Source organism: Xiphophorus maculatus, chromosome 11, assembly GCF_002775205.1.
Source record: "Xiphophorus maculatus strain JP 163 A chromosome 11, X_maculatus-5.0-male, whole genome shotgun sequence".
Lineage (NCBI taxonomy): Eukaryota > Metazoa > Chordata > Actinopteri > Cyprinodontiformes > Poeciliidae > Xiphophorus > Xiphophorus maculatus.
This window is the reverse complement of record NC_036453.1, coordinates 1365806-1388274: the sequence shown is the minus strand read 5'-3', so window position 1 is coordinate 1388274 and position 22469 is coordinate 1365806. Positions and strand designations below refer to the sequence as shown.

The following is a 22469-nucleotide window of genomic DNA, read 5'->3' as shown; positions in this document are numbered from 1 at the left end:
CACCAGTGCCGGGCCCTGGGGGATGACGTTCCTAACAGCATCGGGATGCTCATCTGAAACCTATCGCTAACGCTGCGATAACCGTTATCCCCAGCCGGGGCCCGAGAGCCAAACACTTTAAATTCTGTTTGTCAATAAACTCTTCTAATTGTCTTCCTATCTCCGTCTGAGTCTCTCCAGATTGAAACAACAATAACTTAAAAAGAGCTTAAAGACATGTATGTAAAGCCTTAAGAGGAATTTAGGTTTTACTACAGTTGCATAATCTCACACTCAACAATTTAACATTTTATAGCATAATGTAGTAACTATGTTATGTTCAGTTGTTACAAAAATACTGTATATTTCAAACATGACTTAAAATAAATTTAACTATGCAATTCAATAAAATTAGGCCTCTGTCTCTTTAAGAAGCTTCTGCTCTTTTTGACACTGTGCCTGTCATGTCATCACATTTCACCATTATGCCATTTATAATCATTCTAAGTAGTGTTTCACTTGTTGATGCAGCTAGTCTAGAGGAGCTGAGTGGTGAAGATGTGAGGGAGAGCTGCTCTGTGAGGCAGGAGCTCGACTCGCGACCAAAACTCTGAAGAAGAGCTGTGTGGAAAACGCAGTGCTTGGAGAAAGCAAGCGTTTTGAACGGCTGAAAGGTTGCCATGGAGATCAAATGATTTCTCAAACATGAATGAAAGAATAAAGGCAACACTCAAGGTATGTTTTATATGAGGGAATAACATTATAAATGATGTAAAGCTCAAAAAAGTCGATTTTACATAATACCCCCCTTTACAGAAAACATGATGTTTCATAGACGTTGATTAGTTGGTTGGCTGATGTTTATTTAGACTGAGGTTATATTTGACATTAGCCTGACTTCGGTGACTTCTGAAAGCAGTTGGTTGTGCTGAATTTATTGATCTATATCTGTTGGCATCCAAGTTTTGGATATATCTCATCACCAAAATTTCCATATTTTTGAGAAATATTCAGTCAGTGCAAATCCTTTTGCAAGGACACTGTAGATGTGACTTGTTGTGCAGATCAAAAAGCAATGTTAGCACCTGAAAAGCTTCACTTTCTCCCTCAAACATTGTCATTAAATCTGTGAAATAAAATATTAGCTATAGCCTTCACAATTTATTTTCTAAAGAAAATTTCACCGCAGATGTGAACCTATATCCACACAGTTAGCAATAATCCACTTAGTGAGTTCCTAAGATAGCTTTTGAATCTTAAGAGCCTTATTAGTGAGAGACAATGTCACAGTAAGGCAAAGAAAATCTTAGATCCTGGTGAAGAAGCAAGGTCAACCACTTGACCTCAACACTTTTTTAGAAGACTCGTTTCAGTTCCTGGTAAAAAAAAAAAATATACATACAAGTGATCCCAGCTGGCTTGTGTTTACATTGGATGAGTTTACCTTAACCTGCTCAGCTACTGCCGTATGTATAGACTGTATGTTAAATATGATTTAATATGCTTCTCAGTTAATTTGATGCTAACAAGCGAACTATCTTGTAAACTGATCTCTGGTTGGTCTCTGTTTAGTGAACATAGAAACAAATACCAGAAGGAGCAGAAAGCCTGACTGGAAACAGAGGCAATGTTTCCAGGGAAACCTGCTTAATAAAGCTGTTAACAGACATGGTGAAGTTCATACGTTCTAAGCGTATGTCTCCAGGCCACACACAACAGATTTCATCATGATACTATGTATTACACACAGATGAGCCATAATGGATATTTATGAAAAATTAACAACATCCCAAAAATTAAAGCCATCCTGTAACATTAAAACAAATATTTTATGGAACTTGTGAAATAATCGGAATCATCTGCTTATATGACTAAGGTCACATATGGGCAGGTGGTTAAACCTTAGTCACCTGAGGGACTGAGAGGAGTGGCTTTGTTTTTAATTTAGTGAACATGGGTAAAACCAGCAAAGCTGTAATTTATGCTATGTTAATCTAAAAATTATTTATTTAACTGATTTTATTTACAATCTAAAATCCTGTGTTAAAAGAAGTTAGAAAGAGATAAAAAGAGAGAGAGCACACATGGAGGAGTGTGAGTTATGCAAAATCTGTTGGTAAAACAGAATCATATAATTTCATTTTATTGTGATTACAATTAATTAAAATGTTATGTTCTAAAATAAATAACTATAGTTACCTACCTGTAAATTATAACATATAATTTTACATAAAGAAAAGATACATGTAATGTTGTACGGTGGTTGAATAAATCTCATTTTATGACAGAGCATTAGAAAAAGGACGATAGGTCTGTATTTTAAATCTAGGTCAGGAATTTATTTGATGCTGCAGCCTAGGATTGGGGGTCCAGTCAATGGTGAGCCTCCCAGTCGAACTTTGACCCCCCCCACATTTGTCAGCAGAAGGTGAGATAGGACTGGGTCAGTCCTCTGCCTGACACCAATGAGAACCTTTGGATACTTTTCTTGACTGAATTTCCTCTAAAACGTATAGACTTGAACTTTGAGTGGATCCACTGGAAAAATTTCACTCGCCGGTTTGAATGTTCCCCAAAAGACATTTTTTTGTTTTTCAAGACGAATGAGTCTTGGTTATTGTAAGTATTGCTTATTGTTCTAATTGTTCATAAATAAAAGTCATAATTACTATGTATACTTGTCTCCGTGGGTTACTGCTACTCCCATCTTCTACGAGCCTATATGTAGTGACGTGTACACACTCAGAAGTTACTGGATAAGAGAACAACATCATGGAAGTAAATCTTGGTAAAAACGTGATGTTTATCTAGAGCCAGCCCACGGTGCTGTTGTGTTTTTCAAAATAGTGTCTTGGCGATTGAAGCAGAGAAATGCTAAGTTGTGACCATCATCAATAAGACAAGTTTACCCCAGCCTATGACGTAGTAGAGCTTCATCCTCCGGTCCTCGCTGATGTTAACAGAAACCACTTTGCTCCAAAGAAGAAGACCCTCAACCAGCATCCAGCAGAAGGACGCCATGAAGAAGAGATGAAGCAGAGCAGTCACCATGAAACATGCTGCCTGGAGGGTTAAACAGACAAAAACACATGGAATTAATCTTGAAACTTTATTGATGTGCATCTTGATCAAAACAACGCACCTTCTTTGCTACATCTGTGCTAGATCTATTTTCAGCAGATAATCAGTGATCATAACTCGAGCTGTCAGTCGATTAAAAATCGGATTAACCACACTGTGATTAATCACATTAATCACATCATTAAGAAAATGTTTTATTGTCTGAAGATCCTCAGTTTTCGAGGCTTTAAATGTTAATTTAGAAACGTCCCTCTCCATTCACTTCCTATGGAACTTCAATGATGTCGCTTGTCCTCATCCAGCTGAGAGGCCGCCATAATTCGTTCATGTCCACATGAAGACCAGAGACGCAACACGAGAAAGTTAAAAATGTCCAACTTTTGTTTCAGTCTGCAGTCACAGAGAACTTTCACCTTTCTCTGTCGTTCGTCGCTCACCGTGTGTCGAGCCGATAACGGCTGTGAACTACACAACCATTTACAGGAGAGAGGCTTTTATTCCACAGCAGGTAGTTTGATTAATCAGCATTAATATTAATATTAATAATATTAATATTAGTAACGTTAACACGTTAACATTTTCAGATTAATCTTGTGTTCACACGTTAACGTTGACAGCCCTAGTCATAATGCACCAGGCTGAATGCATTATGAATACATGGTTTTACAATATGGTGGAAAATCTTTTTATAACACTTTATATGATTACTATTGGGAGTGTTCTGGATTGTACACTTCAAGTCAGTAAATGAAAGTGTCTCACCTGATTTTCTGCGGCCCAGTCGCTGCACATCAGCAGCAGCTCAGCGAGGCCCAGAGCAGCTATCAGGTTCTTGTGGACAGTGGTTCGGTCTGATTTGGGGACTCTACAAAGTCACACACACACACGCGCACGCCCCCGCACACACACACCCCATCGTGTGTGAGCTGCGATGTGTGAGAGAAGCTCTCCCACGTTTATTGAAAAATGATTTCCTGTAGGGATGCTCACACATCCACACAATATTCAGCTTTTTTTCTTATTGGTGTGAATCTAGCAGCGATTTATGAAATGCTTTTCACCCTTGATGCTTTCAGAATGCACTCTGTGATGTTTGTGACTCACCCCACAGCAATGAAGAGGATGAAGGTGAAGAGGAGGCCACACAGAGACACTCCACAGCCAATGAACGTCAGCACCTGCAGAGCTTTTTCGTTTTCTGGGCTCCTCTGGTGCAGAGCAACACAAAATGCATTTGCTGTTTAAACAGCTGCACATCCTATTGATGAGGATGCTACAGAAATCCACAGCCGTTGTCAGACAAACAAATGTTACCTGAGTTTCGTAAACCTGCAGCAGCACAGCAAAATTGGTGGTATGGTTGCAGTAGCACACAGTGTATCCATAATGTTTGGACACAAGCTCACAGCCTCTTGTGTTCCACCACCCACCAGCCTCCGGACTGCTTAGACAAACATGATATGCCGTCTGCTTAGGATCCACTTACACAGTTAATTTTGTTATTGTAAAATTTGCAATAGTCACTTAAATAGCAAGTTCTCCTAAATATAACCATTCCTACTTACGTGAGATCAAAGTCCCAGAATGCACACACAGGATCATACACAGCATCAATGGAATTCTGGGGAAATTATCAGGAGATGATTAATATGTCATTCTAATAGGCCAGTACTTTTATGGTGCAGACATAAACCAGAGGTTTGGTTAACCTGTGCTTTGTGCTGGAGCTGGAAGTGAACCGCCATGCTGACTGGCTGGTCGTCTCCCAGCACAGTGGAGGATATAACAGCCGAGCCCAGCACAGTGCCCAGATACCTGTCGGTGAACAAAGACTTTACCCACAGTAAATGAAACATCGATCAACATGATTGATGTGTATGATTTTGATAATGGCACTCATCAAAATGTAATGTTTGTTCAGTCGTTGACTGTATGGTGTTTTCTTTATAACTTTGTCATTTTGTGTTTTTGTTATGTAATGCACTTTTAACTGCCTTGCTGCTGAAGAGTAATGTACAAATAAACTTGATTGATTGATTGGTTGGTTGATTTATTGTGTGTTTTTTAAATAAGTGTGTACTTTTGATTGGATTTTCAATGAAGATGCTAAACATAAGACACATTCCCTTCTTCTATTGTGAAAAAAAATTGAAAGTAAAGTCAAGACAATAAATTAATTCATTCGTTTCTACAGCCTAGAATGTGGCTTTTCACCAATCTTTGCTCCATAGTTTCAGAACAAGGACATCTTTACACACTGACTGACTGAGAACTGACTGATGATCAATCATCCCAGTCGGCTGAGATCTGTGACCACCTGGTTAGAAGGTGGTCACAGAGAGTTAGGTTAGCTAGTTAGGTTGGGTTATTTTATTTTTTGTTATCCAAAAATAGATTTGGTTTGCAGTGGTACATACATATCCATGCACACACACACACACACACACACACACACACACACACACACACACACACACACACACACACACACACACACACACACACACACACACGCCCACACACACACACACGCACACACACACACACACACACACGCGCGCACACACACACACACACACACACATGCACACACACACACTCACACACACACCTACACACACCTACACACACACACACACACACACACGCACACACACACCCACACACACACACACACACACACACTGTAAAAAGTGAGAACACATCACATAACCATTCACATATCGTATTCTCAAGGCTCCACAAGTCATATACAAAACACAAAAGAGGAAAGTAAAAACATAAAAATTAATTTTCAACTCATTTTCATAAGAGCATGTTTACTACTATCACTACTGTTACTGAGGGAGGACTAAAAGTTAACAAAGCACAGGTAACATAAAGCCATAAGGAAGTGTTTAAAGAAACAAAATGTGTATTTTGCTGGCAATATGTCTGTTGCTCACTGTGAATGTGCAAACATAAACCAGAACAAGAAGTTCAGCAGAACATTTTATACCAATGTATCCCTATTTTGTCTTTTTGAGCTACTGACCTCCGTCTCACTCACTTTCCAGATGGTTAATCCTGGCGGTGGACAAAGTTTACAAGCAGTGTTTTTTCTTTCCCCTTTCTTAAAATTCATTAAGGTCTTTTAAATCGTATGTCGTCTGGTCATCTTTTTTTTTAACCTGCTTTTTAAGCGTTCTCCTTTATGATTTTGTTTGTTGTGCTCAGTGTTCTGCTTGTAATTTTGCTTGATTCATGTCAAGTGTCTTGGACTATTTAGAAAAGCACTGTACAAATGATTATTATCATAATGTCTCATTTTCAGGTCATCCCATATTCGGGGCTGTATTTGAGGTATTATTTGAGCTCCTTGTAAAGATCTTCTTGTTGCCATGGTTACTCAACAACTGTACAAAAGTAAAGGAATATCAGCAAAAATTCTTCCAGCTGCACGGCATCCAAAACTAGAGGATCCTCATCCACAAAAACACAATTTCAATCAGAAAAAGGGAAATTTAAGTTTCATAGTATAAATCAGAATTAATGTAACAATATTCCAATATGCTGCCACATTGAATGCCATAATCTAAGCACAATTCTGATAGGGTGCTGCATCAACTAACGCCTATGTATGTAAATTTATTGGATACCAAAAATCATAGAGAAAACATTTTGCTGCCATCAAGTTGTCTGAGTTTGTCCCAAATATACTTAATTTAGCAGATTTTCATAAAACCTAAATATGTTAAATGCACTATTTTGAAATGCCAGCTGCAGAGCGGTTCTGGCAGTAAGGGGTTAATTCTACCTTTGTGCGCCGTCAGTGACCGTAGGCTCCATGGTGATGTTCTCTTCTGGATTGAAAAGAGGTCGCAGAGAGCCATACCACGTGTTGACCAAGGTGATCTTATAGAAACCTGCACATTCAACACAAAAGCTTTTCTTCAGTTTGCAGGACAAAAAAGCTAAAAAGAAAACATACACTAAAAGAGAACTAATTCATCGCTAGATTATGATTTTCTATCAGGATTTGTTGCAAAATCTGACATTGTGGCACAGGAAGAGCACGATGCCTTTGATTTCACCTGCAGAATTTAACATCAAATAAAACTCTTTTGACAGAATGAATCGAGGAATGGATTTGTATGAATTTTCTACCATTGTTCTGCAGATCCTGTAGCTTCTGACGTGGAACAGAAATGCAGTCTAGAAGGCTGAGAGTCTCTGGCCCAGGCCCACAGAAACTCTCTACTCTAGATCCTTCACCCAGTCTTTGTTGCTGCAGCTCCACTTCTACAAAGAACATAACAATCCAGATAACATTTCAAATGTGTGACATTAAAAAAGGTTTTATGCAGAACATCAGCAGAATATCCTGATGTTTCTGTATACAAGTTTCTGATGTTGTATTGATTACTTTTTGTATTGAAAAGGTTCTGCCACCTTTTAGGTTAAGATTAGAATGTCTGACTATTGTTTGAGGCTTCATTTTTTTTGTTAGTGTTTTTTTGCAATACCTAAACTGGGATGGAAATTCTCCTATGCATATTTAGTATCTGCAGCTATTAGTGGACTAATGTTTTTAAATAAAAAGCAGGCTTCATAACATTCAAGTGGCTAAAATTAAGGATTGCTTGATCATGTCACATTAAAGTTTATGAGAAGGAAAAATGGAAATGTGTTTTCACTAACATCCTGTTCAACAACACATAAGATGAGCAAGCTTTTGTTTCTACCTGTTAGTACAGAACAAATATGAAAAAATTCTGTCACATTTATCATTAAGCTTCCTTTTCTGACTTTAAGAAACTATTCCATTTCATTCATATTATTCATATTCATATTATACTATAATATCCAAAGTTTAACTGTGTTCTTTCTTTCATTTTCTTAAGATTAATTATCTTTGTTTCTTGTGAATTTTTAATTGATTGTGGGGGGTATAAAAATGAACTTATGGATGTAAATCTGCTCCATGTAAATTTTGTCTAACACTGACTAAATAAAAGTATCTGAATCTGGATAATATTCAGCATGGACAATTAAATCATGTCTGTTGCTCACTATGTTGTGTTTGTTTCCACATAAAATAATTGTTTATATAAAATATTAACTGCAGCGCAAATATATGTCTTTTTTTTACACATAGTTGCCACTATACAAACAAAAAATGACCAAGTATTTATACTTAACACATGAGTCATCCCTCACACACACATAGGATTCCTCTTGGGTTCAGAAAGTTCAATTCAGATTACAAGCAGTGACCAGCGCTATATTTGTTGTATTATAGTCTGTGAACAATCCAGCAGCTCATCCAGTAGTAAGTATCACATAATGAACAGCCTCAATCAACCAGCACCACAAAAAGATGCCAAATTCAGTTTGTGTTTTTGTTCTGAAATTAAAATCAACATGAAAGCTGCATTCAAAAACTCAGAATTTTTGTCTTTTGACAAAGCATTTAAATTTGTGCCTTTATTGTTGGTTTAGTGCTGCATTTCTGTCTCCATTCTAGAATATATTTGATCATTTTTGAAGGTCTGCTGTTACATAATTTCATTTCTGTGCTTTCATTAATGTTTTGGATGATAGACTCGGGTCGTGGCTCCAACCTGGAATTCATAACTTCATAAATCCTGTGTCCGTAACAAAAGTGCAAATTTGGGCAACTCACTGATATTGGGAGCGTGGATGGTCACATGGTCAGTCTCTGCTGTCAAACTTGGACTCAAGCGGGTCACCATCCGGTCCACGCTCTTCACAACATCCATGGGACCGTTCACCACCTGAAACCCAGAGCACCAGTGTGTTGGCATCGACAGCCCTCACCCACCCTGCCCAGAGCTACACACTCATCAGAGCTAAGGACTCTTCAAAATGACCATTCATTGCAGCACAATGGAAAAATACTTTAAGTGCCGTTAACAGTTTGAAAGAGTCTGCAGATTAGCCGAGGAGGACACACAAAGCTCAACAGACAGGCCTATAATGCATGCCTCATAGATTTTGCCATTGTCTGTTTCCAAACACCGCATTCTGATTTCAGTGTGCCCATCTAAAAGCTGAGCCTTGGAGACGGAGCTGGGAGCAGAGCGCGGGAGGTTTGTGGATGAGTGCAGCCTCGGTTTTTCAGAGTGCTTCTCATCCATTGAGGATGCGTTGAGGTGGCCTTGGAGAACTAAGAGGCTTGGGGGCTGCGGGTGGGGGGGAGAAGGAAGGGAAAGCGCTGAGAGAAATACAGCTTTTCACGTAGAGCAGTTGTTCCACAGATCTATATAAAACACAATGGTGCAGAAGTACATAAAATGATTATAAATAAAAAATAAATAAACAAGAGGAAGCAATGTGCCTTCTCTTTGGCTGACATTTCCAATCAAAACGCAGAGCAAAGTCTGACTGATTAAGCATTATATTTGAGGAAGCCTTTAAGATGATCTACTCAGGTGTTCATCATTTTAGCTGATCTTGGTGCATTTTCAGTTGCATTTACAGAAGCGCACTGTCCTCTAGTGTTTGGAACAGAACATAACACATTTCATTGCAATGCCGACGCTTTCGGCTGTAAATCAGTTCTGAGTATGATTGTGCAGGTTTATCTAAATCACTGTCCCACCAAACAACGATGCACCATTTTATCTCCTAATTTCATCTCTCCTATTTCCTGCCTTCAGAGAACCGATCATGTGTTAGTGATGTTCACCTGCCATATTAAGCTGTTCATTTGATCACATTCCACCCTCAAACTTAACTGCATTTATTTACTTTCTAAATATTCTGCACATTTTTTTCTTCTTCTCTCAGTCCTGTGGGGTTTAATTCTAACATCTTCTAGAGAGGAAATCTGTGCTAGATAGCTTCTGCTCAGGCATAGATGAAAAACATGAAAATCTTCTTACAAATTATTCACAATTGAATTTAAGTCTGGACTTTGACTGGGCCATTGCTACACATAGATCTGCTTTATTCCAAGCCATTCCATTGTTTTCCATCTGGCTGTATGTTTAGGGTAATTGTCCTGATGGAAGGTGAACCTCCACCCAATTTTCAAGTTTTCTGAGTTCTCCAACAGCTTTTGTTTCAGGATTGGACTATATTTAACTGCCGGTTGATTCTCCCACATGAACTGTGAATCACTGCTGCTCCTCCTGGGTTCCCATCCTTAGATTAGTTCATATTCCTTTATTTAATCAGGTAAACCCCGTTGAGATCTAGATCTCATTTTCAAGAGGGACCTGAGCAAAAAATTTGTAATACATAGGTTACACCTGGTTACAAGATTAGTACTCCTCTTTTACGGCATGTGAGTTTAGGTGGATGGCTACATCTTTGTAGATTTGAGGATTCTATTTCTCCTTTCATTTTCAGATGATGGACTGATCAGCGTGACTGGATATTGTTCAGTAACCTCATTTCTCCTCCCTGACCAGACTGCTGTGTTCCTTGGTCTTCTTCATGCTTTTTGTTCCCTAGTGATCCCCAACAAACCTCTGAGGACTTCACAGAACAGCTGGATGTAAACCCAGATTCAGTTGCATTACAAGGATAATCTTTGTACTAGTTAGGTCACTTTCAAAGGCGTTTGGTTGCACTGGAGTTTCTGTAAAGACATTAAAGTTAAGAGAGTTGACCGTGTTACAGGGCACACCTCTCATATATGTACATGAGAAAAAAAATGTGATTACTATGAGCCATATTGCTCACATTTCATACATTACTTTGTGTTGGTCCATCACATAAAATCCCCATAAAATACATGAACTTAATGGTAGTTTTAAAAAAATTAAATATAAAGGTCAACAGTTGTGGGTACAATACATGGAACTTCATTTTCACCACTCTTCAGAGAACCAGAAGTATAATTATTATTCATACAGTTGCATTCTGTAATGCACATTAAGATGTTAATGTGTTTTACATGCATTAAAATTCTGAAGCTGTATAGAAAATGTGGTTATCATACTGGTGATTGTTTGAAGAATTGAGCTTTGGTGTTTATAATTTTCACTGTTAGTGCGACAGGAACTCTGAACTTATATTGCTTTTTATTTGGATATTCTCAGCCCTATAAAATTCAGACTTTCATTGTTTCACACATTTTTGTCAACTCATTCATCATGTCCTTGTTCCCTTTACAGCAAAACACATTCCACTAAGGAAAACATATCCTTGACACAATATTTTACGGTTTTACCAACAGATAAATATGTAATCCACCAATTCCTCTCAAGGTTAGTTTGTTCATTGCAGAAAGTACAGCGCTTACCAGGCAGGGCGTGGCAGAAAGTTGTTGTTACAGACAAAGCAGAACATAGTTTTGTGATTCTCAGACACACAGAAAGCTGGAGAATATAAAATATAGATCAACTGCCCCCATGAACCTGCTTCTGTTCAAGGAAAACAAAGGAAAAAACTTAGAACAATACCTGATGCTTCCAGTTAATTCGAACTGGCTAAACAGAACTAAAGCTATGGATTGGAATTAACTTTAGCAAAAACATACGTCACAGTCAACAGTCTACTATGGAATAACTGAAGTCCATTAATTATAAACCATGTTAAGTTTAAAGCTCTTCAGTCTTTGAATTTGGCAGGAATACTGAGCTACAAAAAGACACAGAAGCTTGTTTAAGTAAGACAGTCATTTTAAATTTGTGTAGCAGATGCAAACTGCCCATGTAGCCCATGTCTCTGTGCATGTTTTCAAAAAATATTTACAAAAAAATGTTTTATTGTCTCAAACCAAACATGTCTGAAGATTCTCAGTTTTCCAGGTTTGTATATTCAGCAAGGGCTTAAGGAAGTCATTTTGTTTTAAACATTAATTTAGAAATGTCCCTCTCTATTCCTTTCCAGTGGAACTTGCCAGTCACTCGGCTCGATGTAACTTTGAGCTGGTATACGTAGATATCCACATGAAGACCAGCGACGCAACACAAGAAAGTTGAAAATGTTCAAATTTTGTTGCTGTCGCAGAAAACGTTTATCTTTCTTTGTCATTCGTTGCTCACCGTGTGTCGAACTAATAACACACTGCTGTGAACTACGTATCCCTCCACAGGAGAGAGGCTTTTAGGTCAAAGTAGGTAGCTTAATTAAAACAAAACATACATGTCAGCTCAGACAAGTTGCCTCCTTTGTGCTGAATTCTGCTGGATGTTCACCGTTACTGTAAGCTTTTCTATGGAGGAGAAAACGTCATCAGAATTTTATCAACTAATCAGTCACATGAAAGGACAGCGGGGTGCTGGATCTCTGAATGTCATCTTATCCACTGCATAGAAGTCGGAATTATTTTAATGTCAAATCTGTTAATATTTTAATGGCAGGTGCAAAAGGCCGAAGGTGGCATTTTTTTTAAAAATTGCTGTGTTTCCATTAAACGCATTTATTTTTGTAATTCAAATTTGCACAAATTTATAGTCAATATAAACACAGCAAATGAAGAACCCATTAATGTCTTTCTAGGAGACATTGATAAGATGCAATTTACATTAGTGATGGTTTATATGGTTTTCATAAAAAAACAACATCCTTTTAACAATGAACAACTCCAGCTTTGCTACTCAGAGTCACTAATTTCAGAGTTAGAAAATTGGAAAGATGGTAAAATTTAGACTTAACTATCTATAAATCAACAGTGTTAGGAGACTTTTTAAATATATTTAGAATTTGTCACGATATGTTGCTGTAAATTTCAACATCTATGCTTTTGTAAGTAACGTTTTCATTTAATGATTTGACCTGAAGTGATTGGGTCAAGGTTGAAGGATGATTCCCATCTTTTCTCTGTGATGTCAGCAGGAAGAATGACACGGCTTTAGAAACATTTCAAGCACTTATATTGCTCAGAAGAGCAATAATGGTAAGTCTCCAGTAAATCTACTTCATACATCACATGCTACCTCTTTGATAGCCTGCCACTTGTCTGCATTGTCTTCACTGATGATGCTGTCAGCCACACTGATGAAGTGCTGACTGAGCTCCTGGATGTTGTCACAGCTACTGTTTTCAGCACTGACTGATGGTTCAGAGGAGACGTCAGCAGTGAGTGTCAGCAGCTGGATGAGCGTCACCATGTCGGCTGGCTGCAGGCCGTCCTGCTGCGTGTCTTCCAGGGCCTGGATGGAGGCGTTGAGCAGGGCCGCAGCCTGGGCCAGGCTGTCCAGCCCTGATGGCTGCTGCACAAGCATCAGCTCAGACTGAAAGAGAATATGCTGGATTCAGTGAAAATCTACACTGAATAATTCAACTTTTTTTTATTTTGCAATCTAATAAACCATCCATCCATTATCTAAACACGCATATCCTTGCTGGGTGGGGAGCTGGTGCCTCTCTCCACATACATACAGAGGACATGCAGAAAGAACCTGGCCAGGATTTGAACCCAGGACCTTCTTGCTGTAAAACAACGGTACTATCAACTGTGCCGCTGTATAGTCTGAATTCAATGAAACATTGGGCTAAATTATTTTAAGACAAGGATTACTTGTCTTAAAAGTAAGAAAAGGAAAAGTCAACAATTTTTTTTTTTACTTTCACATTAAGATCTACATAGAAACACTGCACAATAACCTAAAAATATTGTGTTTTTTGTATTGTTGATCACTCAATTAATTTGATTTTGCAGATAGATGTAATGCCTTTTGTAATTTTTCTTTGTCAATTCCAGCTTCCATCAAACTGGTACGGTGTTGATATCCTCACTGGGAACGTTTAGCTGCGACTGTCTGGTATCAGGAATCAGCTGGTATTTGATAGGCATGCAGGCGTGGCCTACCTGGCTCTTGTTGGAAAGCTTCATCAGTTGGTTCATGAAGGCAGAAGGCTGGCTGCTCTGAGACTTACTGATCTGCTCCATCCTGTGGTGCCGTTCTGCAGCAGAGAGGACAGTTCATGTGTGTTGGTTATGAACAGATGGGAGAACAGACCATTGAACTATAAATCCTGAGATAAAAAACATTACTTGGAGATAAAGGTTTTTCTCTTCATCATGACAGGTTACTATATCTGCTCTCAGTGACATCAGAAGGCCCATACACCCTGAATAAAATCATTTTCAACTATTGAACACCTACATGTTACATTAGTCATCTAGATGTCCTTGCTTTTATCAGGTACAAATACAATGCTGATTAAACATTCGTATGGGAGAATATGCACTATATTAATGAGCAAAACAAAAGCAAAAGATCTCATTGAGTAGTCTGATAGAAAATATTTGACATTTTCTGAGTTCAGCTATTGGTTATTTCATTTCATTGGTACAGGCATCTATAACTAAAAACCCTTCATTAAAATGTTAGATAAGAATCTCTGCTAAATACTGCTGGTCACTGTTTTCCAGATCTCAGTAGCTTACTTTAATTCATTTACATTGCAGTAATTCAATTAATTATTTAACAAGCAGGTCATGTCAGAGATACTCAAAGAAAAACAAATACAAAAGTTCAGTTCAATGAAATAACAACACACACCAACTGGATTTCTTAAAACATATAATTAAAAATAGCTAAATTCAGTTTGATTAAGATATTTTCTTTTAATTCATATGATTTTTGTTTTGTTTAGGACAATCATTTTGAAGTGTGACATTTCTGTTTTAGTTATCAGAGTTACCTGGCTGTGGAAATCGCCTTCAATTTGATACAAATCTGTTACAACACATGGATATATAGGAGGACAGCAATCAAACCTAACTTGTTCTGCATATGGGGGCGTTTGAAAATGTATTATATTGAATTTGGTCATCTCATAACTGCATATTTCATTAACTATCAATAATGGCATGGTTTCCATCAGTTCATTATCTGATTCTTTAATCAGAATCTGAACAGGAATTCTATTTTGAATCTCAGTGAAAAAAAAGATAATCTGCTGCTGCAGTAGATAATAATAGTTTTATCTACATGTTAAAATGTAGATAATCATAGATTACACTGCCAAAGCAGTGTAATCATCTTTTACTGAACTTAGTTTTTCACAAACTTTTTCAATTTGGTTTTACCTTTGTTTAAAAAATTAATGACATGCTGGAATCTGTGGTGTGTTTTTATTCACCTGAGGTCATATTTAATTAATTTTAGAACCTGGAGAAGAGCAAATGCTTTATGTTATAAATCCTGCAATAGTTTGTGTGTGCTGAACTAAATTAAATTATTTTTTTAACGAAGACATTTCCTAAAAGCTAAAAATAGACAAAAGATTCATTTAAAATAAAGATAAAATATTGAATGTTGTAGTTCAGAGGTTGACACACAACAGTCCATGTAGACTGAGGTGTGTTACATGTGTTCCTATTGATGGTGTTAACCTTGTGTTTTAAAAATGTTTTAACTTGTCTGGTTTTCACTGCTAATTACTAAATTTCAGATGTTGCCTGTACAAACCCAGTGTCCAGTACAGAGGCAACAATTGTTTATTTTTTAAACTGATGTTCAAATGAAACAAATTAAGAAGCACCTTTGTGTTGTTATGAAACCTTGAATGCTGAACGTTCCCTTAATTCACTTTATTTCAATTCAATACTTCCTTTATCTCAGAAGGAAATTAAATTAAAATTAAAGAAAACATAAAAACTTGGCTAAAATTACAATTGTTTTTCAGGGCATTTATGCCATCTTATACAAACTTGAAGGGACAGTGAATAATTTAATTGGACAAATTCCTATTTGTGCTTCTAAACAGAAACATCTAGTAAAAAGAAAGCAAAACTGAAAGAGAAAAATCAAACTTCTCGCTGATTCATTCAACAAAATGTAACACCCTCATACACAACTCAATTTTAAAACCTGAATTAAAGTTTGCTTTATTTGTTGTTGGAAAAACATTTAACAATGCAAGGTAAAATAAAAATAAAAAAAATAATTTATGTATTTTCATTTTCATTGAATCTACATTGAATGTAGATTCAATGTGTTTTCTTATATAAACAATATAAAGTAGTGTATAATTGTGATTTAGGGGGAAATGAGACAGTGTCTCCACATTTTTACAAATACAATTGTGTAAAATCTGAAAACATTTGTTTTCAGATTTCTTTAAATGATCACTCTAAAATAAACCTCAGTGTAAACAGAGTTCATTTGTGTGTATTCTGATTTCAGCATGAACCCAGATGTTGTTGGAGAACATTAGTGAACATCAGCATAATGAAGAACAAGGAACACAATGGAAAGATTTAAAGCAGGATTAAGTAATATGACGAGAACATCTCAAGTTGTCCTGAAAAAACATGGACCAAATCCAACTACAATAATCTCTGTCCCATTTCCAACTTACCTTCCATCTCTAAAACAGACAGACAGACAGACAGACATAAAGACAGATAGATAGATAGATAGATAGATAGATAGATAGATAGATAGATAGATAGATAGATAGATAGATAGATAGATAGATAGATAGATAGATAGATAGATAGATAGATAGATAGATAGATAGATAGATAGATAGATAGATAGATAGATAGATAGATAGATAGATAGATAGATAGATAGATAGATAGATAGATAGATAGATAGATAGATAGATAGATAGATAGATAGATAGATAGATAGATAGATAGATAGATAGATAGATAGATAGATAGATAGATAGATAGATAGATAGATAGATAGATAGATAGATAGATCAATCAGATGGTTGTAGGATGAAGTGTACCGTGAGAAGTTGCAATTCCTCACTATTTTAAAGTCCAACATAAAAACGAGACAAAATCTATATTTAATATCATCCACTGTTTCTGTGACAATCCCAATAACGCGTCTAAAAAATGTTAGACCAATTACACATTTCAACTGTGGCTAACCATCTGGACATGGAAGTTGACAATAAAGATAGTGAAGGATTCCATAGAACCATTTTAGCCGAAACCAGAAAAATAACAAACTACGTATGACCTCACTGACCTCCAGAGTACCAGGTCTTAAACTTCATTAATCAGGAAGGTTCTGGGTTCAGGTTTCTGCCAGGACCTCGGCATGGATATTGTGCTTTCAACCAGTTCAACATTGCTTTCAAAATTTTAAAAGACATCAACTCTTCTCCTACAGAGTCACTGATGTGTATTTATAGGCCCAGTTTTAATTCAACAATACCATGCAGACTGCAAAATCATGGATTATTCTGAAACACACTGTAGAGTCTCACCTCGGCTGCTCCTGCAGATGAAAGGCAGAAGATCAGAGCAGTCTGTCCAGCTGAAGGATGGCAGCTGATCCGACCAGCCCTGCAATGTCCTGCAGCCCTGGAGCTCCATCTGCTGGAGCACTGCTGCTCATACATTCAAATTGTTACAAATACACACACAGGCGCCCACCCCCACACACCCGCACACACACAGAAGCAGAATAATGGCTTCAGCTTTCAACTATAAGATTATTCGTAAACATATTTTGGCAAGGTTTGAATTTCTCCTGGATGTTTATGGTTCACAATTAAGGGAAGCAGAAAGTGGAGGCGCTGACTTCCAGACCGCTCAGTTCTAAATGCCTTCGCCTTTCACTGTCCTTTACTGACGGCTCCATGAGCAACAAGACATTTTACACACATTTTACATAAGAGGTTCAGCAGTGGCGCTTAGGTAAACACTGCAAAGGTTGAATTCATCACCTACACAGCTGCAAAAAATCGTCATTGAACATATTTTAAGACAATCTGAAAAGACAAAAACTACCAACTGCTTGGGCCACCTCATGGTAACAACTATTCTTTGCAGAGACTTTGTAGAGTTTTAGGCATTAATATTTCTTATGAAGATCAAGCCATGGCATCTGAGTCAATTTATAGTCCTGACTCCTGACGTTTAATAGGACTTTTCAAAATATTTTATTTTGTTTTTTTAGCCGTTCAGCTCTAACTATGTTACATGCCAGGTTCCTGGACTCTGGTTTTATACCCAAAGTGACGAAGTTGTACCAAGCCTTACCACTATAGGAAAATTCAACTGCGTAAGAACCGTTTGACCAAAGAGGCCAGTAGAGAAATGGTTTCAGACAAAATAATACCAAACTAAAAGAATTATGCAAAAATGTCAACATTCACTCAGAAACATAAATATAGAACCCTAAGCAACCAGTTTAGACAGTTCCATCAGCATAAAAGTGATTTGTGGGGAGTTTCACTTTCATTTATGAACTCTCATGAATTAAACAGAGTTCATAAACTCTCTTTGCTTTTAAAAGTTTAGAAAAAAAACTTTTTCTAATGTTCTTCTAATGTTTGTCAGAAATTCCTACATTGCCTGCAGTACTAATGTATTACCTACATTGGTAATACATGTAGGTAATACATGTATTACCTACATGTATTAGGTCCTACCTACATATAGGTAGGTATTACCTGCATATCTCTGGTCACCGTTCCAGGGTGACCAGACAGCTGAACTGACCTCTGCAGGATCATTACCTGTGATCCTGTCTCCTGTGATCACAGGTAATGATTGTCTACAAATGTTGTGTCAAACAGCCAATCAAAGCATTGAGTGTACAGAAATGTACGTACTTACATTTGTGCTTAAAACATATTTTTTTGATCGATCTATTGTGATATTCTAACTTTGTGGCATTGAATGTCTTTAATTATTTTGTCTACATTGATCATTAAAATTGCAAAAAATTAAAGCTTGGAATAATGTACACTATGTGTAATGAAAAATGACTGTTTCACTTTCTGAGATGACTAGCAAGACATGTTGCACATTTATGCACCTTTCAATTTTTTTATATCTGCCAGTACATCCAGTCTATTTATCATTTGTAAATGCACTGGCAAAATACATTTAGAAATGTTATTTTAATTAGAAATTGGTAATGCACAGTGGCTGTGTTTGGTATATTGACCTACTACACATTTACTACAAAAGCAGCAGAGAGATAAGCAACAAATTCTACTTTTAATGTAATCAAGCTCAATTCTAATTCAACTTCATCTGTTAATGTGTATCATTGAACTAAGGAAAGTTCAAGTAAAGTGAAGGAGGCGTGTTACCACATTTTTTACTGTCATTTCAAGAGAATGTTATAAAATTTGTAACTGGCTGATTGGCTGTGAAAAACAAAAACCCAACATGTTTTGTGAACTTATGGTTTTATAAATAGACTGTTATCCTACCTGGACAGAACAACGGGGCCTTCACCTCTTTGACCACATGATGGCTGTCTATGAGGCTGAGGTTCCAGCTGAAAAGTTTTTCCTGTATTGTGGCCGAGCACAAATTCAAGGCACGGACATGCCTCGTTTCCAAAGAAACGTTCCATACATTCAGGTCAGTGATGTTCCCAAAAAATGGTTCTGTGAAATTTCCCCCAAAGGAGTCTTGGTCCTGACCCAGGATAAGAATACCATCACCGTGTATATCCCTGTCCATGTCTGTACCAGAGCCCGTGTCTTTCCTGTCTCCGTCCACATAGATAGCCCAGTGATTGCTCATCCTACTCCATGTGACACAGATGTGATGCCATGCACCATCATTTGCAAAGGAGGCCTTGTATGGAAAGTGTTTTCCGTGGATTATGAGGGCCAGGTGGATACGACCCTGCGTGTCCACTCGGCCTCGCAGCTGGAACTCATTGGTCAGTACAGGTGCAGCGTAGGAGAAGACTGTTGATACATCAGTCCACTCTGTGTCCCACTGAACTCGAACAGACACACTGACAGACGACATGGCGGGAAAAGACACTCTGACACGTGCAAAGCCTTCATGGGATTCCTTTGGAAATCTTAGCACTGAGAACTCCAAATCTGAACCCAGAGAGAAAAAAATATATACTTTTTGTTCAGGGAAAATTTTGATCACAGTTTTGAAGATCCCTAGTTCCACTTACACTGCTTGGAGAGAGCTACCGGCTTGGACTCTGCTCTGGAGTGATCTTTAACCCAGACTGGAGAGCGAAGTCCAGTCTGCTGCAGAAACTCCACGGTCTCTTTCTTGTCCTCTGACCGTTCCAGGGTCATCAGAGAGCTGAACTGACCTCTGCAGAAACTCTCAGCTCTGGAAAAGGGCAGCGAGTCGTTAAATAACTTCAGCACCCATTGTGATGTAGGATGGATGAGCTTGACTTGCTCTGAGAAAGCAGACACATTACAGATAGTTGATTAGAAATCTTATCAGTTGGCCCATTTTTCAATTTTTAAATGAGAAAAATGCCAGAATAATTGCAGACTCTGTTCCCTCACCATGGGGCTGTTCCATTGTTTCTGTCCCAGCATGTGTTGGCTCACCATCACATATAACCTACAGAGAAAAGATTCCCAGTTTATCATTCCACAGTGGATGTTCCACAGTGTTCACACTTGTATGAATCGTGGCTATTTAAGATTCATTCGTTGCAATGATTTCAATTAAATTTTTGTGGCCTTTGGAGAATTAAAAAAAAATTACAAATATGGCTTCTGTTACACAGTATATTGTGAACAATATTACCTCCAACAAGAAGAGTACGAGTCCTGTAAGCATGATCCCAGCCATTTCTAGACAGAAGAAATGAATCAGTTGAGCTACAAAAATGTATTTTCACTGTATCCATGTGCCATCGGTTAATGATTGCTTTAAAAACATCACTATGCAAAATTCACTGCCAGTAACAGCACTAGAAAACACGCAAGCAGAGTTTCACAATGACTCTCCCCAACCGCTGACCCTCACAAATTGCAAAAAAATATCGCCAGATTCTTCTGCACTCAGAGATTGTGCGTTCATTTCACGCCACTCTGGAGATAACTGCCAAACAGCGAAACATAAATCCAACTCTAGCTCCTCATACGGTACCTCTGTGTCAATGTCAACCATGTCCTGCAGTGTGTACACTCTCCTCAGAGAAAAAGAACCAGTGCTCCCAGTGCATCTGCCCAAGTCCCCGTCTACCTCCCCTTCCTGCTTCAACACTCCTCCTTGCGTTCCTCCCTCTTGTGCAGCCACCCTAAAGCAATCTGCTTTTGTCATGCAAAGAGGGTCATTTTTTAAAAAGAACTCCACTTGCGCAAGCGGTGTCAAGCCTTTGGCACAGAGAGTTCATTTACAGCAGCAGGAAGCTGCACATACCCACCACTTTGCCCTTATCTATGTTTTCAACAGGCCACTCGAAAGTTAATGGTCCTATCAGTTCCATTACTGTAATTTATAGACAGTAAAGCTGAAAATACTCATATTATTATCTAATAAAACCTCTTCATATTTTTTGTAAACATTTTCAGAAAATCATGTTGCTTAAAGAATAAAATAATTAGTATATTCTATAAAATGTAAAGCGTTCCTTGTAATTATTTCACAACATCATCTGAGTTTTTCATATTATTATTATAGTTCAATATACAGTTGAAACCAAATGTTTGAATAAATTATCTAAAAACACTATAAAAAAAACACAGATTTCTCTCTCATTTCCTGATATGAATGAATTCCTGTTTTAGGTCAGTTAGCATTAACATAATGATTTTTTTAAGGAATAATATTCTTTTCTCAAGATGCAGTTTTGTGAAGTTCCTCCTACAGCACAACACCTAGCGAACGCATGTGTAACATAGAGATATGCAACATCTACACATCTGACTTCTGCTTATTTTTGACACAAATGGAACCCCATAACAGCGCTACTCAACTTCCATGATCTGTAGTTCTGACTATCTATGCAAGGTGGACTGGGTAGTCTGGTAGCACCAATAGTCAGGACATTATCTGATTATGGTCAGATTTTGAGGAGTGATTGTTCGAGGCTGTGAGGCTCAGTTCTGGGTTGATGCAGCAGGAGAACGTTTCACCAATGCCTTTCCTTCTTTTCTTTTTGATAATGCAAAAACATAAGAGATTTTCCAGCCCATCAAATATCATATCCTTGTTTGTCACTACCATAATCTTTGTGTTTACTATGTCTTCACACCTAGATGTGGACCTTGAAAGGTCTGTGCAAAAACAAACGTCTGAAAACCATGTGACCGCGCACAAACAGCTCGACTTTTTGTCCAACCATGTTGGGGCTTTTAGGATTGCGTGCTTCTACGTTTTTCACCCAGATGTTACAATGGTTATGTCAAACACTTCAATTTCAAGCCCCATTCACACTGAGATGATTTTCAGTGTATCTGCAAAAGTTTTTTTGTCGTTTAGGCTGTATGTCCACATGGATTCAACATCTCAGGACATCAGAAATGATAATTTTTGAAACAGGGTTCCGGAGTGGATAAATTTCATGTTTCCGTGTTGCCATGTGGTCTGTTTTTAAATGATGACATCAAAGCTCCATCTCTCTCTCTCTACCCTGCATTCCCCTCACTTTCACAAAGAACAAACATTTTATGTGTTGCTGCATCCTGTTTCGACGACGCACATTTTCTGCATATTCAAGGGGTATGAATACTTTTGCAAGCCACTGTATACTTTATTGACCCCTAAGGGAAATTTTTGACAGCAGAAGTGAAGTGAC

At 37.7% G+C, this 22469-nt stretch overlaps 1 protein-coding gene across 2 annotated transcripts in view; it reads right to left on the bottom strand.

Moving 5' to 3' along the window:
- adgrd2 (adhesion G protein-coupled receptor D2) overlaps window positions 1–20899 on the bottom strand; it is a 43599-nt gene extending 22700 nt beyond the window's left edge. For both annotated transcript variants that reach the window (XR_002753443.1, XM_023341855.1), the window contains exons 1-17: window positions 20819–20899; window positions 20474–20520; window positions 20227–20284; window positions 19875–20114; window positions 19162–19791; window positions 17200–17322; window positions 13829–13923; window positions 12954–13250; window positions 8726–8837; window positions 7207–7341; window positions 6857–6965; window positions 4770–4875; window positions 4626–4681; window positions 4375–4501; window positions 4165–4268; window positions 3823–3925; window positions 2889–3042 (exon numbers count right to left, since the gene is read on the bottom strand). Coding sequence is in view for 1 of the 2 variants with exons in the window: in XM_023341855.1 (XP_023197623.1) it covers window positions 2889–3042; window positions 3823–3925; window positions 4165–4268; window positions 4375–4501; window positions 4626–4681; window positions 4770–4875; window positions 6857–6965; window positions 7207–7341; window positions 8726–8837; window positions 12954–13250; window positions 13829–13923; window positions 17200–17322; window positions 19162–19791; window positions 19875–20114; window positions 20227–20284; window positions 20474–20518 (2494 nt within the window). In the remaining variant the exon portion in view is untranslated. The remainder of the gene's footprint in view (window positions 1–2888; window positions 3043–3822; window positions 3926–4164; window positions 4269–4374; window positions 4502–4625; window positions 4682–4769; window positions 4876–6856; window positions 6966–7206; window positions 7342–8725; window positions 8838–12953; window positions 13251–13828; window positions 13924–17199; window positions 17323–19161; window positions 19792–19874; window positions 20115–20226; window positions 20285–20473; window positions 20521–20818) is intronic.
- Window positions 20900–22469: the final 1570 nt, after the last annotated feature.